General features: G+C 37.3%; 1 protein-coding gene across 5 annotated transcripts in view; it reads left to right on the top strand.

Annotated features, from left to right (window-relative positions):
• Window positions 1-242: 242 nt before the first annotated feature.
• SLF2 (SMC5-SMC6 complex localization factor 2) overlaps window positions 243-26554 on the top strand; it is a 42142-nt gene continuing 15830 nt past the window's right edge. For 2 of the 5 annotated variants that reach the window (XM_070558785.1, XM_008534264.2), the window contains exons 1-11: window positions 243-595; window positions 3241-3284; window positions 3806-4533; window positions 6169-6226; window positions 10099-11090; window positions 12078-12148; window positions 15111-15233; window positions 15628-15795; window positions 16794-16896; window positions 21542-21617; window positions 22416-22557. In XM_070558785.1, coding sequence (XP_070414886.1) covers window positions 456-595; window positions 3241-3284; window positions 3806-4533; window positions 6169-6226; window positions 10099-11090; window positions 12078-12148; window positions 15111-15233; window positions 15628-15795; window positions 16794-16896; window positions 21542-21617; window positions 22416-22557 — 2645 coding nt within the window. In that variant the 5' untranslated portion in view covers window positions 243-455. Of the gene's footprint in view, window positions 596-3240; window positions 3285-3805; window positions 4534-6168; window positions 6227-10095; window positions 11609-12077; window positions 12149-15110; window positions 15234-15627; window positions 15796-16793; window positions 16897-21541; window positions 21618-22415; window positions 22558-26554 lie in introns of all 5 variants that reach the window. The other 3 variants (XM_070558774.1, XM_008534263.2, XM_070558789.1) reach the window with 2 other exon arrangements.

The raw sequence follows: 26554 nt of genomic DNA, 5'->3' as shown, positions 1-26554 counted from the left end.
GTCGGCAGCTGCCGCAGCGCACACGGCGACCCGCGCCTTGCCGCCCCCGCGCACCGGCCAAGACAGCAGCGGCCCGGACGCGACAGCGCGCGCCCGGCCCCCCCCCCCACCCCCCACGCACGTGACTGGAGGGCAGTTTTCCTTCTCCCCGACCCTTCCCCAAACCCCGCCTCCGCCTGAGAGTCTGTGGCTTTCTATTGCACCAATACAGGAATGAAGGCCGTGCCAGCCAATCAGAACGTGACTCTTCTGGTAAGGCCCGCCCCTTGTTGGTCCTCAGGTTCCTTCCCGCTCGCACAGGAGTCATTTCCGAAGAGAGGGAACCGCCATGAAGAGAGAAGGGGGTGCCGCCCACCTCTGCTCCGACAGCCTCCCCGAGTCCCAGCAGCAAGACGGCAACCACGCACCCAACTTCTCCTGCCACAGCTCATGCCGCCGTCGCCAGCGGCGCCGACATGACAAGGCGCTGCATGCCCGCTAGGCCAGGTTTCCCCTCTTCCCCAGCCCCGGGGTCGTCGCCCCCGCGCTGCCATCTGAGACCCGGTAGTACCGTCCCTGCTGCAGCGGGAAAGAGAACAGAGAGTCCTGGGGACAGGTACCGTGCAGAGGGCTTGAGGAGGGGCCGGGTCGCGGGGGCAAGGGTATGAGGGAGGACTGCGGACGGCCGCTCTTCCAGTTCCCGCCATCCTCTGCGAGCTCGGGCCTCGGCGTTCCGGGCCAGGCAAACCCCCGCCCCGCCTCCGCGCGGGGGCTTCTGGGAGTTCGAGTTTCCTTCTCTGTAGTTGGGACGCTGCTCTCGGTCTAGTGACTGCAGCCTGGAAGAACCGCCTTAGGTAGAGCGTGATTCTTGTCCTTGACGATAGCTGGACTCGGGGCCCTAACTGCTGAATGCATGCTTAGGTGATTTTCTGTACGTTGTCAGTTCTACTGATGCTGGTGGTGTAGTAGTAGAAACCTCTTCCATATTCTGGGTGAAATTACGTAAGAGGTAATGAGGGAAGCCCTTCCACGAATTACTTTATAGTGCAGTATACACGGTATTCATAATTAAAAGAACATGCAGATTTGGGATGTGATATGTCTTCTCCTTCAGTAACTTTATGTCTCTGCGAGAGGCCAGTTTTTTTGTACAGGTTTTGTGGGAGCTATGTAATGAGATGGGGAGCTTCATCAAATGACATCCTCTGACAATAAAACATGTTTAAATTCTCCACGCACTTGGTACTGTCTTTTTTATTTTAAGTTTAAAATCTTGTAACATAAGTTTAACAGTAAATTTATCTTCTGATATTGGTGGTACAGGTCCACAATCCCTTCTCTTAATTCTGAAAGCCAGAAAGCTATGAAAACCTGAAGTTTTCGGTAAGTTTGGCACCACGTCTTACCTGGCAGCCAAACCTAGCTAGAACTAGTGGAAGGCTGTATATGATCTTTATCCCATTAGGTGTGGGTATTCGTACGTTTTGCTGGGGAAATATTAATGTTTGCTTACAGGGTGCAGTGTTAGACCCCACTGGGGGTTTTATATAATGCATCTAAGAAACCTCCTTTCTAAAATCCAGTAAATGCAGAATTCTAAAGCACATTTGGCCCCAAAAGTTTCAGATAAGGGTTTATGAGCTGTTACAGATAATTTTTTTAACTAGTTATAAGTAAGTAACGCACATTTCTGTGCATGTGAACTTAGGGAACTGTTCCTTCTTGAAAGTTACATTCGTGATTATTTTACAGACTTCTGGTATGTTTTACGCCAAATCGTTTTTCTATCTGGTGTATTAATGGAAAAGGAGCCTGGGGTCTGATACTTTAGGAAAGAGATACAGTGTTACTTTTAGTAATAAATGTAAAAACACGTTTAGTATTGTTTTGAATTAATTAGCTGCTGCTTAATCCTCTCCTATCTCACCTTCCTCAACCAATAACTGAAGGGCATCATCCTCCCCTTTGGAGAACTAGCATTTCTTCATTTACTCTCTCATGGAGTTAATTTGCCTGATATAATTTACTTTCTGAAAACAAAGCATAGATTCTTCCTTAGCCTGTCCCTCATATTCATTTCATAACCACTTAGCTTTTCTACCAACATCTCAAACGAACATTGGAGACTCTCAGTAAACCATTAAAGATGGTCACTGCTCTTCTCATGTGACAGTAAAGTGTACACACAAGATGTGAGGAAGCTTAACCTTCCAGGGACTTCGGTGGTTCAAGTTTTCTCTGAGCATTTTGTGGTGGATAAATGTTTAGGAAAGACTTAATAGTCCACCGCTTGCTCTCTCTCGGTGGAAGGAATACTAGCAAAATTTACCCGAAAGTTAATTTTGTTCTCTACATATATCATCCCTCTTTTTATGCGGCTGACAAATAACTCTAAATACACGAACAAATCAAAATACAAAGTCTGGTAATATGGTCCTGTTTCACTTTGTGTCCTCTATACAATGCAGAAATCCTTAAAAATTAAACCAATTTGATTTTTGTTATTCTTGTTTACTTTCTTCCTTTTCTCTTTGTTTTGTTTGTGTTTTTCCTAGTCAATATGTTATTTTTGTAAATGCCTTAAGAATTCTTAGATAAAAAATTAAAATATTGGAACACTACTTATTTAGTTGTGAATACTCATTCCAGTTTCTGCTGTTACTTAGATTAATGTCTCACTGTAGTGTATAAAGAGAGTAGTGTAAGCTTAGTACTTGATCCTTTCTGCCTTTTGCCTGGCACTCTTCAACTGCCTCCCCAGACTGGCCAGGTCACTCATATTGCCATCTAGCATCTAATCTTGTTATGAATTTGTTCAGGTTTTACTCTGTTTTTATAATCTCTATTATTCATTCAGCAAACATCTGTTGAGCATTATTTTGTACCACTCACTGGAGATATCAAGGACTAGGATCGTGTCCCCTCAAGATCTTTTATTCTACCATGTAGCAGCATGCTTTTCAGTCCTAGGAAGCACTCTCCTGCTTCCCTGGATCCACACTCCAATCGTCTTATTTTCGTACTACAGATTACATAAACCTCAGTTGTGCTTTTATCAGTTTACTCCTATAGGAAGTGGTGAATTATTTTCAATTTTTTATAATGATTAAGGTATTATTGCCATTGTCAGAACTTGATGAAACCAGATAGTGAATCCAGCCTATATTTTATAAATTTACTAGTATTCTTTGCTTAATCTGAATTATTAAGGTTTTAATATTTGCTTGTGTGATACCATATTAGTTATGCTTTTATTTTCAGGAAGCAGTCAATTATAGATTTCTTCAAACCAGCCTCAAAACAAGGTATGTATACTATTAATGCATTTTTTTGTGAGATCTTTTGAGGAAGGAGATGGATTCAATTTTTGAATCTACTCTAAACTCTTAATCTGATTAAACATAGTGTTCAAAATTGAAAATACAATGAAGATGCAGTGTTTTCTACAAAGATAAGTTCTAAACATCATAAGGAAACTACTGTTATGTTTTCTTATATTTAAAATAATATTCCAGTCAATAATGTTCATAGTGCATACTATTTTGAGCCTCTAATACAGTAACTTATTTCATAAATGGAGCCACAGGGAGCTTACATGATGTCATAAAAGAGCGCTTTATGAAAGTAAGGCTATTAACAAATAGACCATGTCTTAATTTCTCCCTCTTATAAAATGTATATCATCATCTAAATATTGATTTGAAAATTTTTGTGGTAGCTTAGTATTTTAAGTATTAATAATAGAAATAAATATTTATGCAAAATGTAATCATTGGTGTTATTTTTAATAACATGCAATTTGTATGTGTTTTAATTGGCTACTTAGACAGACATATGTTGGATTCTCCACAAAAATCAAATATCAAATATGGAGGAAGTGGATTGTCCATCACGGGAACAGAGAAGTTTGAAAGGAAACCATCCTCACCAAAAGAATCCAAACTCAAAAGGATACCATCAGAAAAGGGTTCTATTTTAAAGGCTTTCATGAAGGGTGTTAAAGAGCAGCATAGAGATAGTGGCGTACATGAGTCATGTCGGCCTTGTGTGTCCCTAGGCACCAAATACCCAAAAACAATTTTTGTTCCTCCTTCATATCGTTTGTCAAAAGAGATGAAGCCACTAAAGAGAAAACATCCATCTCCAGAGAGAAGGAAGTCACTGTTCACTCATGAAAATAGCAGGGAGAAGCAGGATAGAGATCGAGGCAAGACCAATGCAGATTCCAGAAAGCAGGCCACGGGTGCAGAAGCTGACATCTTCAAGAACAGCTCCAGAAGTCTCAGCAGCAGGAGCAGCCTACCCAGGCACCAGCCAGGAGAAAGCCCACTGGGAGCTAAGTTCCAGTTGTCACTAGCTTCTTACTGCAGAGAAAGAGAACTAAAGAAGTTGAGAAGGGAGCAAATGGAGCGGAGAATCAACTCAGAAAATTCTTTCTCAGAAGCAACCAATCTTTCCTTAAAATCATCTAGTATAGGAAGAAAATATAAAACAAGGCAAGAAGAAGGTAAACAGAATGATGTCACACCTGGAAAGAGTAACCTTTCAAACTTGGTATGTGCAATAATTACTGAATTATTTTGGGTACTGCTTTATCATATTTAAAATACTAAATGTAACAATATTTAATAAATTGTTGACATCATATTGGTATCTTTTATTAAGGAAATAGTGATACATAGTTTGTGTAGAAGCTGGTTTCATTAGATTTCTTCCAACTGTTCACAGAACTCAGTAAAGCAGTGTTTCTTGCCCTTGATTTTTTCAGAACAAGAACAAAGATCTTTCATAATCAGGAAAGTAAGCATTCTTTTTTTAAGGCAAATATAGTCATTTTAAATTAGGCTGTGTTGCAGCAAGATACTTGAGGATTGGAAAATGTAAAACAGCACGAAATGGTTTAGAACAGAGGTTCTCAAAGTGTAGTCCCTGGACTAGCAACATCACCATCACCTGGGAACTTGTTAAAAGTGCAAAATCTCAGGCCCCAGCCCAGACCCACTGAACCAGAAACTGAAAGTAGGATCTAGCAATCTGCAATTAACAAGCCTTCCAGATGATTCTGATGCACTTTAAAGTTCAAGAATCAGTGGTTTAGATTATATATAAATCTTAAACAATTGAGTATGGGTCTTAGGAAACTTAGAAGATGACTTAGAAAACTATCCAAGTACATCTTAACATCATCAGATTTCTCTTGTGAGAATCGACCAGACTTAAGATTAGCATAAAAGCTGTTCCTCTCTCCTGGAAAGTCAAGTTATTAGCTACATCTGTTTCAAAGAGCTTCTCTATATAGAGAGCAAATAAAGGAAGATCAGGTATCAAGAAAGTGGTATGTTGATAAGATGCATGAGATTTTAAAATCACATAGCCAAAAATAAACCAAACTATGACATTCTAGGAGTGAATGGAGATTGTTGCATTGTAAATTACTGGAAAATATATTTGTAAACTCTAGAGTTCATTTGCAGGGAGTTTGATGCCTTCACCAGCAAGATTTGCTAATGATCAATAGAGGTTAGTAATATTTGGTCCATTTTTTAAGATCTCGGTGTTTGGTGGTGCATCAATACTTAAAACAGAAGTACTGAAGAGTGAGTTGTATCCATTTGATTGGCAAATATTAAGCTTACTATTTCTTTATCAAAATAATAGTACAGTGCTCTAATATCAATCTTGAGTTATTAATATGTCTCTTAATTTGCATTATGAGAACTCACTTTATTTTTACTTTTTTTTTTTTTTTGAGGAAGATTAGCCCTGAGCTAACATTGCTGCCAGTTCTCCTCTTTTTGCTGAGGAAGGCTGATCCTAGGCTAACATCTGTGCCCATCTTCCTCTACTTTATATGTGGGATGCCTACCACAGCATGGCTTGCCAAGCGGTGCCGTGTCTGCACCCGGGATCCGAACCATCAAACCTCGGGCCGCTAAAGCAGAATGTGCACACTTAACCGCTGCGCCACCGGGCCAGCCCCCTATTTTTACATTTTTATGATACAAATGCCCTTCGTTTTAATGCTAAAACTTAAGAACTTAAAACACTTTATTATAGAAGTTTGAATTTATCTCCAAATATACGTGCTTGCTTTACTCAGTCTAGAAATCTGTGTTTAAATGTTAAAGACAAGTTCACATTCTTTACTGCCCCCAACTCCTAATTAATTTTTTCTCATTTTGCTAATAGGAAAATGGACATCTCTCAAGAAAAAGATCCTCTTCTGATTCATGGGAACCTGCTTCAGGTAGAATCAAAATTAAATTTATGAATTTTTAAATAAATTTGCATCTTAATGGCACTGTTTTTTAAAGCAAATTAGTTTAAATATGTAATTTCTTTCCTATAGGTGAAATTGAGTATCTCAGATAGTTGTGAGTTTAGTAAAGTTATATTCAAAGGAAATAGTCCTTGAATTTATTATATGTAACCTGTGGTTTGTCTTGACTCATTCTCTGCCTTCTTCAAGAGTTCCTAACAATGTGTTTCTCATCTTGGTAGTCATTGTTCTAGTTCTGAATCCTTGGCTACGTTAAGAAGCATAATCTTATATTCTTGGAGTTGTGGACTATTATCTGAGGTCTTGGAATTACAGATGCTTTGTATGAAGTTGAAACATCATGATCTAAAACAGTGTTTCCTCATGTTTCAAATACAAAGATCCCTTTTTAATATCAAATTTCTAGGACACCTGCATGATACTAGTTGCTATTTTTAGTATCTGTTGGTTGAGACAATACATACTAACAAATAGCTACTATTAATTCAGTAATTCTTAAGGTATCTGTATCTGTTTTTTAGACTAGAAAATAGAACAATGTAAAATTCGAACACTGCATCAATTTATAACATGGAAAATGGAAGGCCCCCCAGAAATAACAGTTGTTAGTAGTCTGGTGCATCAGAATATTTTTTTCTGCTGTGACTGCAAACTTTGAAAAGTACACTTTGCAAATTTTCACACTCAGTAAGGTACATTGGACATGATGATAATAGCCAATGTTTATTAAGCACTTACTGTGTGCCATGCCCTGTTCTATATACTTTTAATTCATTTGATCCTCACATCCTTATAAGGTGGTTACTTTTAGAGACAAAAAAAACAGAGGCACAGAGAGACAATTCTGCCTCTTCTTCCGGTTTCATGTAAAACTCTATTTTTTGTATATTCTCGAGGTGCATTGCATTTTGACCAAGTGTTAAAAATCAGTCTTCAGCCAAGGCTGAAACCATATTTTTACCATCATAGATGGAGCTTCAAGGATACAGGAATAAATTTTAAATTTTATGTGTTTTTTAAAAATTTATTTAATTTTCAGAATGTTGTTTATTTTAGTGCAAATTTTAGAGAATTTTGACATTGTAGTACAAGAAAAATAATTTCTCAGCCATGAGATTGCTCCTACACTCGTACTGTTACACATTTGTAATACTAAAGAAATGATCACTTTGTGCTGAGTTGAATGGAAGAACAAAATAATTTTAGGCCAGCTCTGCCAGTATAAGGGGCTGCTGGTGGTGGTGTTGCCACCAAGCTATTCAAGTTTGTTTTTCTCTGATAATAACTAAGATAAAAATTCTCTTCAGTTCATAGGTTTGCAGATTTCCTCAGTGATAACTGAAGGGGTTTCGTTTATAGAATCCCACCTCCTGAAGTCTTTGAACACTGTTTGAAAAAGATGCTTTCTGCATATTTTCAGAGGCAGACTTAAGATGGTTGCCTTCACTTATATTTTTCTCATATTTTTGCACATATTCATTATCCTCATTAATAATTATGGTATTGTACTCTTAATAAATATACATTTATACTTCAGTTGACTAGCAACAGAATATAAAGGACATAAGAGGATTTTTCACTCTAGATAACATGAAGAATGCTTTATCTTTATCTGAGAGTGAATAGATATTAATAATCCAGACCTTATGTCTTACTCATATTACTGCTATTATGCTTATTGATTGTGATGGTGATATACATAATTACACAATCATTAGCCACACACAAGTTCAGGGATTTCAGAAATGTTGGTTGAGTAGGCATTTGGCTCTTTGGTCTTCTAGAGCCCTGTCCTTTGGCTGAATTCTGAGGTCCAACTTAATCCATCTCTAGTTTATTCCATAACTTATTAATAACTAATTCCCTATTAATGAACATTTGGATTTTTCCTTTTTTCTTTTTACAAATGCAATCCCTATCTTATCTGAGTATTTTATATGTTAATAGATATTTGAAATGTCATAAAACAAACATTCAGTCTACATATCGTACAAGGGGTACAAAAAGAAATCATGAAATTTTTGCAGTTAATCCACTACCCTAGAGAGCTTACAACGGGAAGCTACCTGCAGTACCAGTTTACCCTCCTCTAGTTCTAGATGTTCAAAGCTCTTAATAAGCTGATTTTTTCCTGAACTTTGTCCACAAACAAGTTTTTCCTCCTGGGTAAGTCTTCAGTTCCTCAACCAAAGCAGGAATTTCTCCTCATTACTAGCTGTGTATAAATGGTCTGACTTCTCTGGGAAAGTGGAACAAAATTCAAACTGGCAACTCTGTAGCTAATTTTTTTTGTAACCCCAAAGTTAGATAGTGTAAGTCCATGCCAAGTCTTCTCTTTTTCTTAGTTATTTGGTTTCTCATCCTGCACTATAAGGGACCCCTTTCCTTTTTTACAAGACATTTAACCCCAGGAAACTGAGTGGGCATAGAATGGTTTTTTCACGTAATAGGAGATATATATATATATATATATATATGAATAAAGATAGGGGCATTTGTTTATTAATTGATTTTTAAATTTTTTATAAATTGAGTTTTTCAGATTATGTATTGATCAAGCTATCCAAATAAGCTTAACTCTTGAGTTGTTTTGTTTTGTTTTTTAGTCAAACTATTGAGGATTTGGGGACATCTGTCCATGTGCAGAAAGAAATTTGATTTTGAGAATACTGATTATATAAGTAGAGAATTTTTTAATGAATAATGAGTTTTAAGAGGGAATTAATGAAACATCACGTTTTTCAACACAATAAGAAATTTTTAAAAACTGGTTAACTCGAATATATGTGATTATTAAAGTCCTTCTGGATGGAGCTCCTGAGACACAGAAAGCTTGTGTTAGTTTCTAAGGGCTGCCATAACAAAGTATCAAAAACTAGGTGGCTTGAAACAACAAGAATTTATTGTCTCACGGTTCTGGAAGCTAAAAATGCAAAATTATGGTTGTCAGCAGGGCCCTGCTGTCTATAACAACTCTCAGGGAGAATTCTTCCTTGCCTCTTCCAGCTTCTGGTGCTTGCCTACAATCCTTGGCATTCCTTGACTTGTAGATAAAACACTCCAGTCACATGGTGTCTTCTCTCTGTGTGTCTTCATGTCATCTTCCCTCTGCATGTCTGTCTCCATGTCCAAATTTCCCCTTTTATAAGGACACCAGTCATATTGGATTAGGACCCACCCTAACAACCTCATTTTAGCTTGATTAGCCCTGTAAAGACCCTGTTTCTAATAAAAGTCACATTCTGAGGTTCTGGGAGTTAGGACTCCAACATATTTTGGGAACCACAATTCAACCTGTAACACAGCTGAAGACTTGAAGGATATAGGGGAAAGAGTAAACAAATACCAGGGAGAAAGACTTGGGTGAGTTTTTTTTAATTGAGAAATTAAAATTTGTCTGCCTTCAACTTGTTATGGTATATGTGTTTTAAGGTACTATAAATTTAGATGTAGAAGTGTTACATTTCTGGAACCAGGTAGTCCTTGGTTTAAGAAAGAGTGTATGTACTTTGAAGGAAAGTGCCTTTGGAATCCTTTCTTTGATACAAATATACAGTTTTTTATGTTTGGGGGAGTGACACCTTTAATTCTGTTTAATAGCTTTGGAATGAAAACAAGCATTTTCATTAGCTTTAAATTTCTTGGGCACCAGTATTTATCAGTTAATAAATAAATGATGATATTAACTCTTTTTCTTCATTCTATATATGGTGAATAATCTCAGCCTAAACTTTTAGAATTTAGACATTTTGTCAGTGTTCTAGACACCCATTGAATAAACTTTACTAAGATAGGAAAATATGCTTCTCACTAATCTGGCAAAAATTAAATTTTAGCAGGCTCTAAGCAGAATAAATTCCCTGACAAAAGAAAAAGGAACTCTGTGGACTCAGATCTGAAAAGCACAAGAGAATCTATAATGCCAAAAGCAAAAGAGTCCTTCCTCGAGAAGCGTCCTGACACACCGCATCCGAGAGAGAAGTTTATAAAACACATTGCACTGAAGACCCCTGGTGGGGTGTTGCGCTTGGAAGACATATCCAAGGAACCGACTGAAGAAGCTGATTGCTCCTCTGCAGGCTTGGCACCTTCAAATTCTGGCCACCATTCTTCCAGGAATAGTGACCAAATACGTGTGGCAAGTACCAAAGAGACTAAGATGCAGAAACCCCACTTATCTTTACCTCAGGAGAAGTCTGCAGTTAAAAAAGCTAGCAACCTTCAGAAAAATAAAACTGCCAGCTCTGTGGCATCAAAGGAGACAAAACTTCTACCTTTACTTTCCCATGTTCCAAGTGCTGGTTCCTCTCGGGTACCGTTAAATGCTAAAAATTGCACTCTTCCAGTTCCTAAAAAAGATAAAGAGCATTCCTCATCTAAAGAGTGTTCTGGGCATTCTACAGAGGCCTCCAAACACAAGGAACACAAAGCAAAGACTAACAATAATAAGGCTGATTCTGACGTATCTTCAGGGAAAGTCTGTGGGGGATCTTTGCGTTCAGAATATGGCACTCCTGCAAAGTCTCCCCCGGCTGCTTTGGAAGTTGTGCCATGTATCCCGAGCCCTACAGCGCCTTCAGATAAAGCCCCTTCAGATAAAGCGAGTTCAGGAAATTCCAATGCAGGTAGCAATGCACTGAAAAGAAAATTAAGGGGTGATTTTGATAGTGATGAAGAAAGTTTAGGTTACAACCTAGACAGTGATGAGGAAGAGGAAACATTAAAATCACTGGAAGAAATAATGGCTTTGAACTTCAATCAGACTCCTGCAACTACAGGAAAGCCTCCCGCTCTTTCCAAGGGGCTTAGACCTCAGTCATCAGAGTATACAGTAAGTATTCTGTGACATTTATCTTTACTTGAAGAGGGAGGACGGATCGATTAGTGGAAGAGGGATAGATTCTTAGAACTTGGTTTAGAATTCATTATTTGTTATGATTCATAATTGTACTGAAACTGGTATAGTTCTTGTTTGATTAATGGGTTTCTCGTATTTTTAGTTTTATAACCGTAAATCAGTGGTCTCCAAACTTTTTTGATCACATACACTTCTATTAGTAAAAAAATTTTTGAGCATGTACCCCAATATATATGTATATTTATGGATTATATACATGTACCACTATACTACTGTATACTTTCTAAGGCATATGCAAAAACAGAATTTTTTTAAAAGGAAGAATAAAAAAGTATTTTCCTATAGAAGTTATGTAGAAGTTACTATAGACTAAGTTCTACTGGAGTTTCTCTAGAAGTTCCATATAAATAGAAGTTCTATTATTTTCTTCCTGCACCCCAATGGATCACCTTGCACACCCTCTGCTTTGGAGACCACTGCTGTAAATGAAGGTAGAGTGTAGAAATGTTGTTAATTGTGGTGTGCAATTTTATTTATAAAGTGCTTCATTCTAATTTGGGAATAAGCTGAATTAAATTCTAATATGTCTGTAAAATTTGGTGGGGAAGGTGTTAATGTTCCATGGTAACACCTAAAAATTAGTAGTGTGATTCCACTAAAATAGAATTTAAAAATAAAGACAGGGTAGCCATGGAGCCCTTGGGTGTTTGCAGTCAATTCCTAAGGCTAGCACGGTTTTATAAGTAGTGCCTTTCCTAATAGATGGTAAAATCAAATTGCCTGCAGTACAAAATACTAGATTTAAAGCATGATGGTGAAAATTCTATTAAGAAAGGTATCCTCCTGGCCCAGGTTATTGAAATAGAAAATATTCTTTAGTACTCTGAATAACTTAAAACATCCCAATTCATCTGCAAAGGTTATGTTATAAAGTATTCCTAAATTTTCTTCTTGTTTTAGGAACACGTTTGTAGTGGGACTTATACAAATACTTTAGAGCGTCTAGTGAAGGAGATGGAAGACACACAAAGGTTAGTTAGCATCACTACCCAGCTAAATTTAACGTACTGCTTGTTTGTGGGACTAGCCTTTAATTTACCTTAAGAAATCATGAGAAATTAGCATGCATTTTGTGCTAGTACTATTTATAACTGTTTTATTGTCAACTATGTTAGAAAATAAGGTGTTCTCATTCATAGGCTGGATCAGAAGATCCAAGTTTTTATAGTATACTGCATTAATTAATAATATAATTTGTTTCTACTTACCACAACTAATATCTGACTGATAGCTGCAATTCTTGATCAAAAGCATGGGTAGAATTTCTTTTGTGTTTTTTTATTGTAATAAAATATATGACATAAAATTTACCATTTTAGTCATTTTGAAATGTACAGTTTACTGGCATTAAGTGCATTTACATTGTTGTGCAATCAACACCACCATCCCTCTACAGAACTTTTCTACTTTCTGTCTTTATGAAATTGACTGTTCTGGGTACCTCATATAAATGGGGTCATACAGTATTTGTCCTTTTATGACTGGTTTATTTCACTTAGCATAATGTCTTCAAGGTTTATCCATGTTGTAGCATTTGTCAGAATTTCCTTTCTTTTTAAGGCTGAATAATTGTGTGTGTACACCGCGTTTAGTTTATCCCTTCATTCATTGCTGGACACTTGGGTTGCTTCTACTTTTTGGCTATTGTAAATATTGCTACTGTGAACCTGGGTGTACTAATCTCTCTTCAAGACCCCACTTTCAGTTCTTTTGGGTATATACCCAGAAGTGGAATTGCTGGATCATGTGGTAGTTCTATGCCAGTTTGAGGAACTGCCATACTGTTTTCCATAGAGGCTGCGCCATTTCACATTTCCACCAGAAGGGCACAAGGGTTCCAGTTTCTTCACATCCTCACCAACACTGGATATTTTCTGGTTTTTTGATGATAAACATCCTAATGAGTATGAAGTTATATCTCGTTATAGTTTTGATTTGCATTTCCGTAATGACATTGTGCATCTTTTTGTCCTTATTGGCCATTTGTATAGCTTCTTTGGAGAAATGTCCGTTCAGATCCTTTGCCTATTTTTTAATGGGGTTGTTTGTTTCTTTGTTGTTTGCATAGGTAGAATTTTTTAAAATGTTTGTATGCCCACTCAGTCCCAAGTTTTGAAACCAGACATGGTGTTTCTACAGCAGGTTACTCTTTTGAGGCAGAAGTTTAGAATTATGACTGATAACCCCCTGCACACACACACACAGAAGTCAAAAAGTTTGAGGATCATAATGACCCTAAGGAAATTTCAGTGACTAGTTGCAAACTGCTTTTGCTAATGAGGGGGGAAATATATATTCCTTATTAATTCAAGGAATATTCTTGAAACTAGCCCAGAGAACTTTGCTAAAAGCCCAACTGGCTTGAAGTTGTTATATACGTTTCTCAAACTTGATAACCATAGGAATTGCAGACAATATTAGATCCATAGTCTGGATTTAGAGAAATTATCTCTGTTGTAGACTCTTTAAATGTTTGATAAATTCATGTAATTCGTGATGTCAAATCTGAAGTTGCTTATTTAAAATTGAATATTGCACAGACCAAAGGTAGAGAAGCTGGTTTGATCTGATGATTGACTCTTTTCTATAGTGATAGAGCAGTACAGTTACTGGTTATTTACTATTGTATTATCTTGTACTTACTGTGGGACTGGGAATAAAGACCTTGGTTAAAATAGCTTTATCTTGGCAAGCAATATAGCCAAGGACTCCAGAGCTAGACTCTGGCTTTGAATCCCAGCTCCTGGCAGTGTGAGCTTGAACAAGTTAGCTTTTCTAAAGTGTGTTTCCTCAGGTATAAAATGGGTAACATAAACTACCACATGAGGTTGTTGTGAGGGTTAAAAGAGTTAATACAGGAGCCGGCGCAGTGGTGCAGCAGTTAGGTGCGTGCATTCCGCTTCGGCGGCCTGGGGTTCGCCGGTTCTGATCCCAGGTGCGGACATGGCACTACTTGGCAAGCCATGCTGTGGTAGGCGTCCCACATATAAAGTAGAGGAAGATGGGCACGGATGTGAGCTCAGGGCCAGTCTTCCTCAGCAAAAAGAGGAGGATTGGCAGCCGTTAGCTCAGGGCTAATCTTCCTCAAAAAAAAAAAAGAGCTAATATATAAAGTCTTTATTACAGTGCCTGTCACATAGTAAGTTCTCAGTATGTGTTGGGTGTTTTTTTGTTTTTGTTTTTGTTTTTGTTTTTGAGGAAGATTAGCCCTGAGCTGATAACTACTGCCAGTCCTCCTCTTTTTTTTGGTGAGGAAGCCTGGCCCTGAGCTAACATCCGTTCCCATCTTCCTCTACTTTATGTGCGGGACACCTACCACAGCAAGGCGTGCCAAGTGGTGCCATGTCTGCACCCAGAATCACAAACCAGTGAACCCCAGGCCGCCAAGAAGCGGAACGTGCGAACTTAACTGCTGCGCCACCGGGCTGGCCCCTGTTTTGGGTGTTTTGATGATAAGGATGACAACAATGATAATGACTACTGCTGCTAGAAAACCTAGTTAACATTATCAGGTTGTTGGTCTACTAGAAGTCAGTGAGCATTAAAGATTAGAGGGGATAATCAAATTAGTGACATTTATGCTTTGCCGTTTCTCCTTTGCTTTTCTGTAAATGAATTGGGCATCATTCTTGAAGTCCTAGCTATAAAGAAATATTCACATCTTTTATACTATGGAACATTATTCTAATGTGGTACTGGTAGCTGGGTAAAAGCCTAAGACCTGAAATTGATTTTCTCTGTTTTAGTGAAGGTAGTCTAGTATATTGTACATCATGATATATTTGGGAGACATGATTTGACCTATAGCGTAACAAAGTTTGTCATCTAACGGTATTTAATGGGAGTTTTCCTTGGTGCTGCTTTTAGATGTAAATTAAAGATTTTTTAATTTTTAGGGTAAACCATTTATTATAACATTCTTTGATTTCTCAGGCTAGATGAACTGCAGAAGCAACTGCAGGAAGACATAAGGCAGGGCCGAGGCATTAAATCTGCAGTCAGAATTGGAGATGAAGACAGTACGGATGATGAGGATGGCCTCTTAGAAGAGCACAGGTACGTATGAAAAATGCTGTACACGCTATTAAGTTTATACATTTAAAAACTTTGTTTTTGTAAAATAAATGGGCCACTGATGGTTGTTTACTTAGTGAATGATCTGTGGTGGGATTCTCATCCATCTGTGATGGATTTGAAAGGCAGATGTTAAGGCCAGGTTACATCTTTTGTCTTTTCTCCTGGTTATTGTTTCTCTTCACACAGACACTAGTGGCTCTGGACTAACTACTAGCAAAAAGTGGGAGGAGCAAAACACGTGTTCTCACGCTAGTCTTCCAATCTGGAATTAACATTGCTCCTAAGAAAAGTCTTTTTCGGACGCAAACTTTACATACAAACTCATATGCAGTATAACTCTTTGGTATTCATTAACTTTTTTTTTTTATTTCAGGGAATTTCTAAAGAAATTTTCAGTTACAATAGATGCTATTCCTGATCATCATCCAGGTGAAGAAATATTTAATTTCTTCAATTCTGGAAAGATTTTCAATCAGTATACCTTGGATTTAAGAGACTCTGGTTTTATTGGACAAAGTGCTGTAGAAAAGCTTATTCTTAAGTAAGTAGAAAAATAGATATTTTATTTTTTCCTGTGTAAAAAGTACTCTAAAAGATTTCTGACTGATGTAATCTTCTAAAAGGTTAATTTCTATTATGACCTATCCAGCTTCCTAATCCCCTTACTTATTACTGTTGCTCTTTGTGTTTTATTATTTATGTGAAGCAGAGTAAGATAGTCATTTGGCACATCACATACCTTTATTAGAATTAAGAGTAGTATAGAATAATAGCAACTTTGAGACTGTGACAATAACAGGACCTTAAACAAGAAGTATATTTCATTCTTAGGTGAAAGAAGTTCAGAGGTGGGAAGTCCAGGACTGGTGTTTCACCAAATAATCTTTCTTCTCCACCATCCTTAGCACGGGTTACTTCAGGTTCTGCTGGAGCTCCAGCCTCTAGATTCAGATTCCAGGAAACGCCACACATTTCTGTTTATGGTTAGTTGGATAGAACTTAGTCAGCATGCCACACCTAGCTACAAGGAAGGCTGGGAAGTGATTTTTATTTCAGGCAGCCAGTGTACCCAGCTGAAAATCAGACTTCAGTTACCAAGAGGAAAAGCAAGAGTAGATGTTGGGATGGGCAACTAGCAGTCTCTACCACAAGGCCCAAACTGGTCTAATTTTTTTCAGTGCATGATGTCTCAAATCCGGAGAGATCTCATTAATTCTGCTCCTGAGTTTTTTGGAAGTATAAACCCAATCTGACAAAAGCAGATCATGTCCTGAGACTTGATAGGCTTCTTCTCAACACTGCTAGCTAATGTAGATTTGCCCACCACATGGATCTGGAGCCAGCCCAACAGATTGGATCAGCTTTAGGCCGTCAGTTGAATTTCTTTTGTGAGTCACCCATCCATACAGGGGCAGAGTCCACCTCTATGCACTGTGGATGGTTTGCTTGCTCATTTCCCTAATTATGTCAGATGTAGTGGTGCTAAAAGTTTCTTGCCATGAAAATTACAGTCATATTGATTTTCCTTTGTTTTTTCAGATCAGGAAAAACAGATCAAATTTTTTTGACAACACAAGGCTTCCTTACCTCTGCCTATCACTATGTCCAGTGTCCTGTCCCTGTGTTAAAGTGGCTGTTTCGGGTAAGAGAAATGTTTGAGGGGTATAGTCGCCTCCTACTGTATTTCTCAATCAAAAACAAACTTTTAAAATATAATCTTCCTTGCATGTTACTAGAGAAAAAACAAACCTAGCACATCAAACCCATGATTTCAGTATGTTAGAGGCAAAAAGAGTCAATATAAAGAGATTATAAAGGAAATGCTAATGCAGATAGTGTGCAGGATAGTCAGTAATGTCAGTTGTGCCTTGAGACATTTCATCACACTGGTAAATCACTATTATAGTTAGTTTTAGAAGAGATCTGGGGCCAGCCCTGTGGCTGAGTGGTTAAGTTCGTGCGCTCCACTTCAGCAGCCCAGGGTTTCGCCGGTTTGGATCCTGGTCACAGACATGGCACCACTCATCAGGCCATGCTGAGGAGATGTCCCACGTAGCACAACCAGAGGCACTCACAACTAGAATATACAACTATGTGCTGGGGGGCTCTTGGGGGGAGAAGAAGAAGAAGAAAAGAAGATTGGCAACAGATGTTAGCTCAGGTGCCGATCTTTAAAAAAAAAAAAAAAAAAGAAGAGATCTAATTCTAATGCTTACATACCTGGGAGTTTTAGCTTTTTTCCCCTCATTTTTATGGAAATAGCTGTGTACATTTTTTTTTTTTAAGATTTTTATTTTTTTTCCTTTTTCTCCCCAAAACCCCCCCGGTACATAGTTGTATATTCTTCGTTATGGGTCCTTCTAGTTGGGGCATGTGGGACGCTGCCTCACCATGGCTTGATGAGCAGTGCCATGTCCGCGCCCAGGATTCAAACCAATGAAACACTGGGCTGCCTGCAGCGGAGCCCGCGAACATAACCACTCGGCCACGGGGCCAGCCCCACCTGTGTACATTTTTAAGATTTGGCTTGTGTACTAGTATTTCCCCACATATATATATATATATATTTGATACACATCCAACTGACTCTTTCACTTCCCCATTCTTTCTTAACTCTTAAATCCCCTTTAATAATTACCTTTTCTTTTTTCTTTTTGCTGAGGAAGATTCGTCCTGAGCTAACATCTGTGCCAGTCTTCCTCTATTTTGTATGTGGGTCCCACAACAGCATGGCTGATGAGTGGTGTCGGTCCATGCCCAGGATCCAAACCCGAGAGCCCAGGCAGCCAAAGTGGAGCACACCAAACTCAACCATTACACCATGGGGCCAGCCCCCTAAATAATTATCTTAATTTTTGTATTATCTACATGGTAACTTTATAAATGTCAGTAATATCAGAGAACTATAATTATTACATGTGAAGTGAGAAGTGGGAAAAGCATAGGGAGTTTCTGTTCTGGGCTTTAAGGTAGCATTTCAAAGAATTTTATATTTAGCAGGAACTAGATATTCCAGTACAGCTTTTCATTCATTTTTTTATATAGCTGGCATTTTTGAGTGCCAATTGTGCCAGGCACTGGAGAGAACAGCAGTGAAAAAATGAGTGTTTCTGATCTCATGAAACCCACATTCTAGTATAGAGGAGACAGACAATAAATATGTGTGTGTGTGCGCACACATTTATAGATATATTGTGTCAGATGGTAAGTGCTGTGAAGAAAAAGTAGGACAAGGTAGCTGTAGAGGGTACCAGGGTGGGAAAGAAAGTTTGCTTTTATAAATATATTTATAAAGTAGTTGATGAAGGCCTTACTGATAAGGTGAGGTCAGAGTAAAGACCTGAAGAAAGTGGTGGAATGAGACTTGCAGAAAAGAGCATTCTAGGCAGAGAGAATACAAGTGGTGCAGACTGTGGGGCAGGAATGTTTGCTTCTGGTGGTTAGGAGCTCACCACTTGGACCCCAGTAATTTTTTTTTTAAACAGTCCTAATTAAATCAAAATTTGCCTCCCTATGGCTTTTATCTAGTGGTACTTATTATCTGTTCTTACAGCTTCCCAGAATCTGCCTCATCTAATAGTCCTTCAGTTATTTTAAAACAACCATCATGACCTTCTTCTCTCCTCACACTAAACATTTTCCAGTTATTAAATTTCCAGTCCCTTTACTGATTATCTTTCTGAATGACCTTTAGCTTGTCAGTGTCACTCCTAAAGTGTTTCGCCCTTCCCCCCATAAACAGATGTATATTCCAGATAAGGTCTTTCTTACCAACAGTTTCCAGCAAGACTCTTAGCTATCTACCCCACCCACATATTTCTGTTTATTTATTTAGTTAGTTACTTGTTGAGGAAGATTGGCCCTGAGCTAACATCTGTTGCCAATCTTCCTCTTTTTGCTTGAGGAGGATTGTCACTGAGCTAACCTCTGTGCCCATCTTCCTCTATTTTTGTATGTGGGACACTGCCACAGCATAGCTTAATGAGCTGTGTGTAGGTCCGCACCCAGGATCCAAGCCCGCGAACCCTGGGCCGCTGAAGCAGAGCACATGAACGTAACCATTACACCACCAGGCTGGCCCCGACACATATTTCTCTTTATTCAAAATTTCATTTGCTGTCACAGCAGGGCTTCATTATTCTCTAATTATATAATATATCTTTTTTTAAACTTACGAGTACAACATTGCATTTATCTGTGTTAATTTTCATCTTGTTTATGTGGGCCCATCATTATAGCCTTTAAAAGCCTAATGATGGCATATAAGCATATCTTTGTGTAACCAGTTTTTTATACTCTTCATATTTATTCTTTGAAAACCAGACTATTAATCATTCATTGAGCCCTTTTTCTGTGTAAGACACTTTGTCTTGTTACTCCTTTTCAATTCCAAGTCCATTTTTCATGATGGAGAGACTTACCAACTCATAACTGTTTTTTAGAAAGTATGTCAGAATTCATTTTAATTCTATAGTCCTAATATTTTGTAAATTTAATTATTAAAATGTTTGCATCTTTGTGATTTTATCATGTGTCTAATGTAGTAAACCAGAAAGACAGTTTACTACTTTTTTTTAATGCTCTTTTTAAAGGGAATTCATATGTGATTGATAAAAGTTCAAGTAAAATGAAAGGGAGATTAAAAAGAAAACATTGAACTCCTCCCAATCTCCAGGGGCTATGAATTTTTGGTCAGTGTTTTCTAGATTGTTCTCTGTATGTACATAGATTGCTGTAAACAATATAAACAGAATATCTGCTATCTTATAACTTATTTCAGATAACAAATTATTGAGTATTTTCATCTCAGTATCCATACATTATCATCCTTTTTAATGGCTTTATAGTATTCCTTTATAGTGCTGTACCATTTATTTAACCCAGTCTCAGTTGATAGACATTAGATTGTTATATACACTTCTTTACACACTTACTTATCTCAAAGTACTGTGTTGCCCTTATAATTCATCACCCCTCACAAAAAGATCATCATCAAAAACGTGTCCTGTGTCCAATGTCTTTGAATGGCGCTGCCCCCTAGTGGCAGAGCATAACAACACAAACATCATAGCCAAGACATTTTTTCACGTAGGTTGATTTTGAAATGACACAAGCCATATGCCTGATTGAAATTAGAGTTTGGGTTATTCCCCCTTACAGTTTAGATTTAAATTTATTATCATAATCCATGGCTCAAAAGACAAAGAGAAAGTGGCAGAAATATAGTATGTTTTCCTCTACAAAACCATTTAAAATTACTTTCAATATGTAAGTATATAATTTGTTTTTGTTTTTGTTTTTGCTGAGGAACACTCACCCTGAGCTAACATCTTTTGCCAATCTTCCTCTATTTTGTATGTGAGCCACTGTCACAGCATGACCACCGATAGACGAGTGGTGCAGGTCTGCACCCAGGAACCAAACACAGGCCGCTGAAGCAGAGCGTGCCAAACTTAACCAGTAGGCTACCGGGCCTGGCCCTAAGTATATAATTTTTTTTTAATGTTTTTTTTTAAGTTGAGATTTTGTTCCAAAAAATTAAAATTAATTACATGCTTCTGCATGTAAATTCCTATGTGTAAAAAAGCTGACTCAATCAAAGCATAAGGACAATAACTTTGCATAAACATTACCAAATTACTTTAAAAATTTTACCAAATTACACTCAGACTGGGCATACTATGTCTTTCCTAGTACTCTTGTAGACACTGAAGATTATCAATATTCTTGATCTTTACCAATCTTGAAGTCAACTAATGATATCTTATCATTTTCCTTTGCATTTTTTTGATTACTAATGATATTGAACATCTTTTAAAAAGTATATTGGTATATTAATTTGCATATTTGTATCTTTTCAAATATTTTTACTAGTTTATGGTTTGATTTCTGTCTGTGATGTGATTCAACCTAGCAGCCTTTTCCTTTATGGGTTTTGGGTTTCATGGCGTCATGTGAACAAGAAAGGCATTTTTTGATAATTCAAATGTTATATTTGTCTAATTGTAAATGAAAGTTGTAAAAACAAGCAGCATGTTAGAATGGTAAAGACCCTGACTTTGCAATCAGACTTGGATTTAAATTCCAGCTCCTCATGTATTATGTTGGGTAGAGTATTTTCATCTCTCTGAGCCTCTTTGCTCATATGTGTAATGTATGACCACTTCATAAGGTTATTGTAAGTATTAAATGAAATGCACATAAAACACCTTTATATGTGCCTGGCAAGTAGTAAATGCTCATATGTTTTCTTTATTCTGTCTTTATCGTTTATCTACTTTTGACAGATGATGTCGGTTCATACAAACTGTATTGTGTCCGTGCAGATTTTAAGTACACTGATGGAAATAACAATTAGAAATGGTGAGTGTATAAATTTACTGTGATTAACAGTGTGAATTACTGGTTGGTGTGTACATGGTCTCTTATATTGTTAAACATCAGGATACTGGGAAATAAAGAATAAAAAATAATTTTTGTAAAGTCTTTAATGAAATGAAACTCCAATCAAAAATGAATATCTGCATTTTTTTAGCTGCATTGAGAAAAAGGGTATAAGATCTTGCAAATGGCAGCCCTAACCTAATATTTACCAAGTCATAGCTTACTGTGCTGAGTAAGTGGAAATAGTTATGTTTATTTATTTAGCCAATTAACTTTAATTAGCTTGTTGGTGAGCAACAGTGTTGTACTAATTATGCACTGAGGAGATTGAAAGTATCCACTGCAAAAATGTGGAAGTTGCTTTCTTACCTTTGAGATCCCTTATAATGAAACAAGTCTTGTGATTTACCTCTTTCACTTGTTTTGAGGATTGGGACTATAGAGGCAGTGAAGACAGTAAAATCTTCCTGTGTTAGCAGTAGTTGGTATTTTACCATTATTATTTCTAGTCTTTTCAAAATGTGTTACTTCCTCCTGAGTTAAACCCTTTTATCCATCATTCTCAGGTATTTTGTTCATAAGTGTCATTTTCTTCACATTTATTTGAAAGACGTATAATTTCTGTATGATCATTCTAAATAACTGTATTCTTACCATATCATTACCAGTTCTTTCTATAAAATCATAATAGTCCATGTTTCACATGCAGATTATCACCTTGCAACTGTGGGTTTGTGAACCTAGGATTTGGAATAAAATATTTTCTTCGTTAACTAGATACCTTCAGTGATTCACCGGTTTGGCCCTGGATCCCATCATTATCTGATATAGCAGCTGTGTTTTTCAACATGGGAATTGATTTTAGATCTTTGTTTCCTCTGGAGAATCTTCAGCCAGACTTTAATGAAGACAATCTTGTGTAAGTTTTATTTTCATAATTAACTCTAAAACATTCTTTTAAACAATTTATATGTAATAACAGTTAATATTCCTTTGATAAATTCAGTATCCATTCTTGATTTTTTAAATCTCTCAAAGTTGAAATGGTTCTTGAATTAGATACATTCTTTTTTTTTTAAAGGTTGGCACCTGAGCTAACAACTGTTGCCAATCTTCTTTTTTTTTTTGCTGCTCTTTTCTCCCCAAGTCCCCCCATTATATAGTTGTATATTTTAGTTGTGGGTCCTTCTAGTTGTGGCCTGTGGGACGCTGCCTCAGCATGGCTTGATGAGCAGTGCCACATCTGCGCCCAGGATCTGAACCAGCAAAACCCTGGGCTGCCAAAGTGGAGTGTGAGGACTTAACCACTTGGCCACAGGGACGGCCCCTGGATACATTCTTAACATCTGTCTTAATCTAAAAGCCATCATCATGTTTAACAGGGCAAAAATAGAAACATTTAAACATTTTTAAACTTTTTTTAGAAATGAGACTTCCCATTGTTATTTAACATTGTTTTGGAGGTACTGGCCAAAGCAATTGGACAAGAGAAAAGAGATATAAAAATTGGAAATGAGATGGTGAAAGATTTATTATTTGCAGAAGTGATTTAATATATACATAGAAGTCTGAGTCAACTGAAAAGCTATGATGAACAAGGAGGAGAATTTGGTATGGACACCAGGATACAAAGTTAATAAAGAGAAATTAGTAACCTTCACATATATGAACTGTAGCTAGTCAAAAGATACACTAGAAGAAAAGACTTCATTTACAGTGGTAAGAAAAATATATGAGGGGGCTGGCCCCGTGGCTGAGTGGTTAAGTTCGCGTGCTCTGCTGCAGGCAGCCCAGTGTTTCATTGGTTCAAATCCTGGGCGCGGACATGGCACTGCTCATCAAGCCATGCTGAGGCAGTGTCCCACATGCGGCAACTAGAAGGACCCACAACGAAGAACATACAACTATGTACCAGGGGGCTTTGGGGAGAAAAAGGAAAAAAATAAAATCTTTAAAAAAGAAAAATATATGAAATACCTAGGAATAAAGTTAAATAGAAACGTGTGTGTGTGCACATGCGTAAACATTACTAGGGGACAAAAAGAAGACCTTAGTAAGTGGAAGAGCATACCATGCTGTCAGATAGGAAAATTCAACGTCATAAATACTAGCGCTCCCTAAGGTAAACTGTAGACTTAATCAGATCCTAATAAGAAATGCCAGTTGGATTCTTTGTGGGGAGGAGAGGAGTTGAGACTATACAAGTGACTCTAAAGTCATATGGAAAAAATAGTATCCAGGAAAGTTTTGAGAAAGAAGAGTTATGAGGCAGGACTGGCCTCAGCAGATAACAGTGTAGGACAAGTGCAAGGGTACAAAGCTCCATCAGTGTAATGAAATAAGTCCAAAATAGAATCAAATTCATATAGGTACTCAGTAAACGCTAAAAGTGGCATTTCAAAATATAAGGAAAGAGTGAATTATTCAGTATCTGGTATTATATCCAGTATTTGGAAAACTGGGTCCCCATCTGAAAAAAAATTTTGCATCCATACCTCAAACTGATAGATTCATCAAAGATTTAAATGTTTATGGTGAAAACATAAAGTTAATAGAAGAAACTAGCAGATTTCTTTTATAATCCTAGAAGAGAGGAAGATGGTTTTATGTATGAACTAACACTCAAAAGCCATAAAAGGAAAGATTAACTTATTTGACCACATATAAAAAAAAATTCCATGACAGTAATCACCATAAACAAAGTCAAAAGAAAAACCTCAGAATGGGGGAGGGGGATATATCTATGAATATATGTATGTATGTCTGTGTATATGTACATATAAACTCTGATCACAGGCTTAATTTCAAATTAATAAGAAACAGATTGATAGCCTATTAGAAAAATGAACAAAGGAAATGAATAGACTGATCACAGAAAAAGAAATAAAAACAGTTCTTAAACATTGTGAGAATATATTCATCTTCACTTCTGAGAAAAATGCAAATTCTTATTACTTGGTATATCTAAAACCAAACTCTTCTTCTCTCCAGTTTTCTTTATACCCCACACTGGATCTCTTGTTGCTCAGTTGTAATCTGTATCTGAAAATATGATGGAAATTGTCAGATAAAGGCTATATTCCATCACTTTACATAGGAAAAATAATGCTTTCCTAGCCCATCCAAAAACCCTAGACATAACTAAAATACTCAAACACCTATATTTAAAAAAATAAAATATGAACTGTTTTATTATTTAACATTTAATGAACTCAGTGTGTGGTAATTTTGCACGTTGTATGCAACAGATTTGAATTTTTTTTTTCTTCACTATAGTGAGCAGATACCATAATAATGAAATAAAGATATATAATGATTGCAATAAGACATAGTAAACACAAATAACATTTAGCAAAATAGGGTTTTCTTTTTAGTTGCTTACCAACTGAAGAGTTGCCTCAGTCAGGTGTGGTGAACGGAGCAGGGAGGAGGTAGCTGTCGTCACTTTTGCTGTGTAGTGGTAGGCAGAGTTGAGCATAGGCATGCAGGGGCGAGCTGGTGAAGGAGTGAATGAAATGTAATGAAATGCCTGTTCCAACAACATGGGCACAAGACTGAATCCTGTTGAGATAGGACCACAACTCACTCTTCTCTCACTAGGGCTCACGTGCAACTTACCCGTTTTTGCTGGTTTGTATATGCATCTTCATAATAGCAAGTCTCTATACAAATAGCAGATTTGGACTAAAAAATATTTGAAGGTTGTTAGTGTAAATATTCAGATAGAAAGAGTAAGATGTTAAAGGATACTAGTATGGTTCTTTTCTTAAACATTATTCTGCTAGATATACAGACTTAAAATTTGAGTCCCAGCCTCTTTCTATTCTATATTGCATCAGTTCTCACATCTCACCTCTTCCTCTACCTATGTCACAGCGGTTCCTTCCTTTTTATTCTCAGTGTCAGTCTAATTCAGATCCCCTTTGCATGCCTGGCCTGGCAATAATCTCTTTTCCCCCAGGAGCTTCCACCTCTAAAATCTTTATTCTTTTCACTGTTGGAAGATTCCTTTTATGAAATAGCCTTGAACTTCGTTCTCCCTATTCTCAAACCTTTACACTTCATTTTTAAGACTCTACAGTTTGTCTCTGACCTATTTTCTATTTTCTTCTGACCAAATTGATCTGCTTATTGTTCCTCCACATTAGCCGTTGTTGCATTGGCCCTTCCTCATGCTGCTCCCTCACCTCCATCCTCTGACTGCTCACCAAAATATTACCTGTCTCACTTTTTGAAGCACTGTTTATTAGAGCAATCCATCTTAGGGGATGGGTTAAATAAACCATGGTGCTTTAATAATAATCATCACAACTACAAACACATATTGCTTACTATGTGCCAGGCACAGTTCTAAGGGCTTAACATATAGTACTTCATTTAATATCACTACAACTATTAGCTAGTGTTTTCATTCCCATTTTACAGGTGAGTCAGGCACAGAAAGGTTAAGTAACTTGCCTTAGGTTGTTACAGCTAGAGAAGGACACAGGACTACCAAGCAGATATTTTTAAAAATAAGAAAGTGCTTCACATATAGTTATGGAAATATCTCCAAGATATGTTAAGTGAAAAAAGAAAGGTTCACAACAGTATATAGTATGCTCCCATTTGTATTGCAAGTGGAGGGGGCGTATATTCATATTCATTTGTATGTACATAAAATGCCTGTGGGAGGAAGGACTAAAACTAGTCATGCTTGTCAGTGAGGAGGGGAAATGGGTGCTGGGAGGACAGTTCTTCACAGCATACTGGGTGTTGATACCTTTTGACTTTTTTTTAACCATATGAAGGTATTATTTATTCAAAAAATTAAACAAGAAAGTATTGTCTATTTTTTGAAGGCCAAGTTCATGTGTCTCCTCTTCCACGAATCTTCACTGATTACCTCAACCAAAATGGGGATGCTTAGAATTGTT

The sequence above is a fragment of the Equus przewalskii genome, chromosome 1, assembly GCF_037783145.1.
Source record: "Equus przewalskii isolate Varuska chromosome 1, EquPr2, whole genome shotgun sequence".
NCBI lineage: Eukaryota > Metazoa > Chordata > Mammalia > Perissodactyla > Equidae > Equus > Equus przewalskii.
The sequence above is the reverse complement of the archived record's forward strand: the minus strand, read 5'-3'. Positions and strand labels throughout refer to the sequence as shown.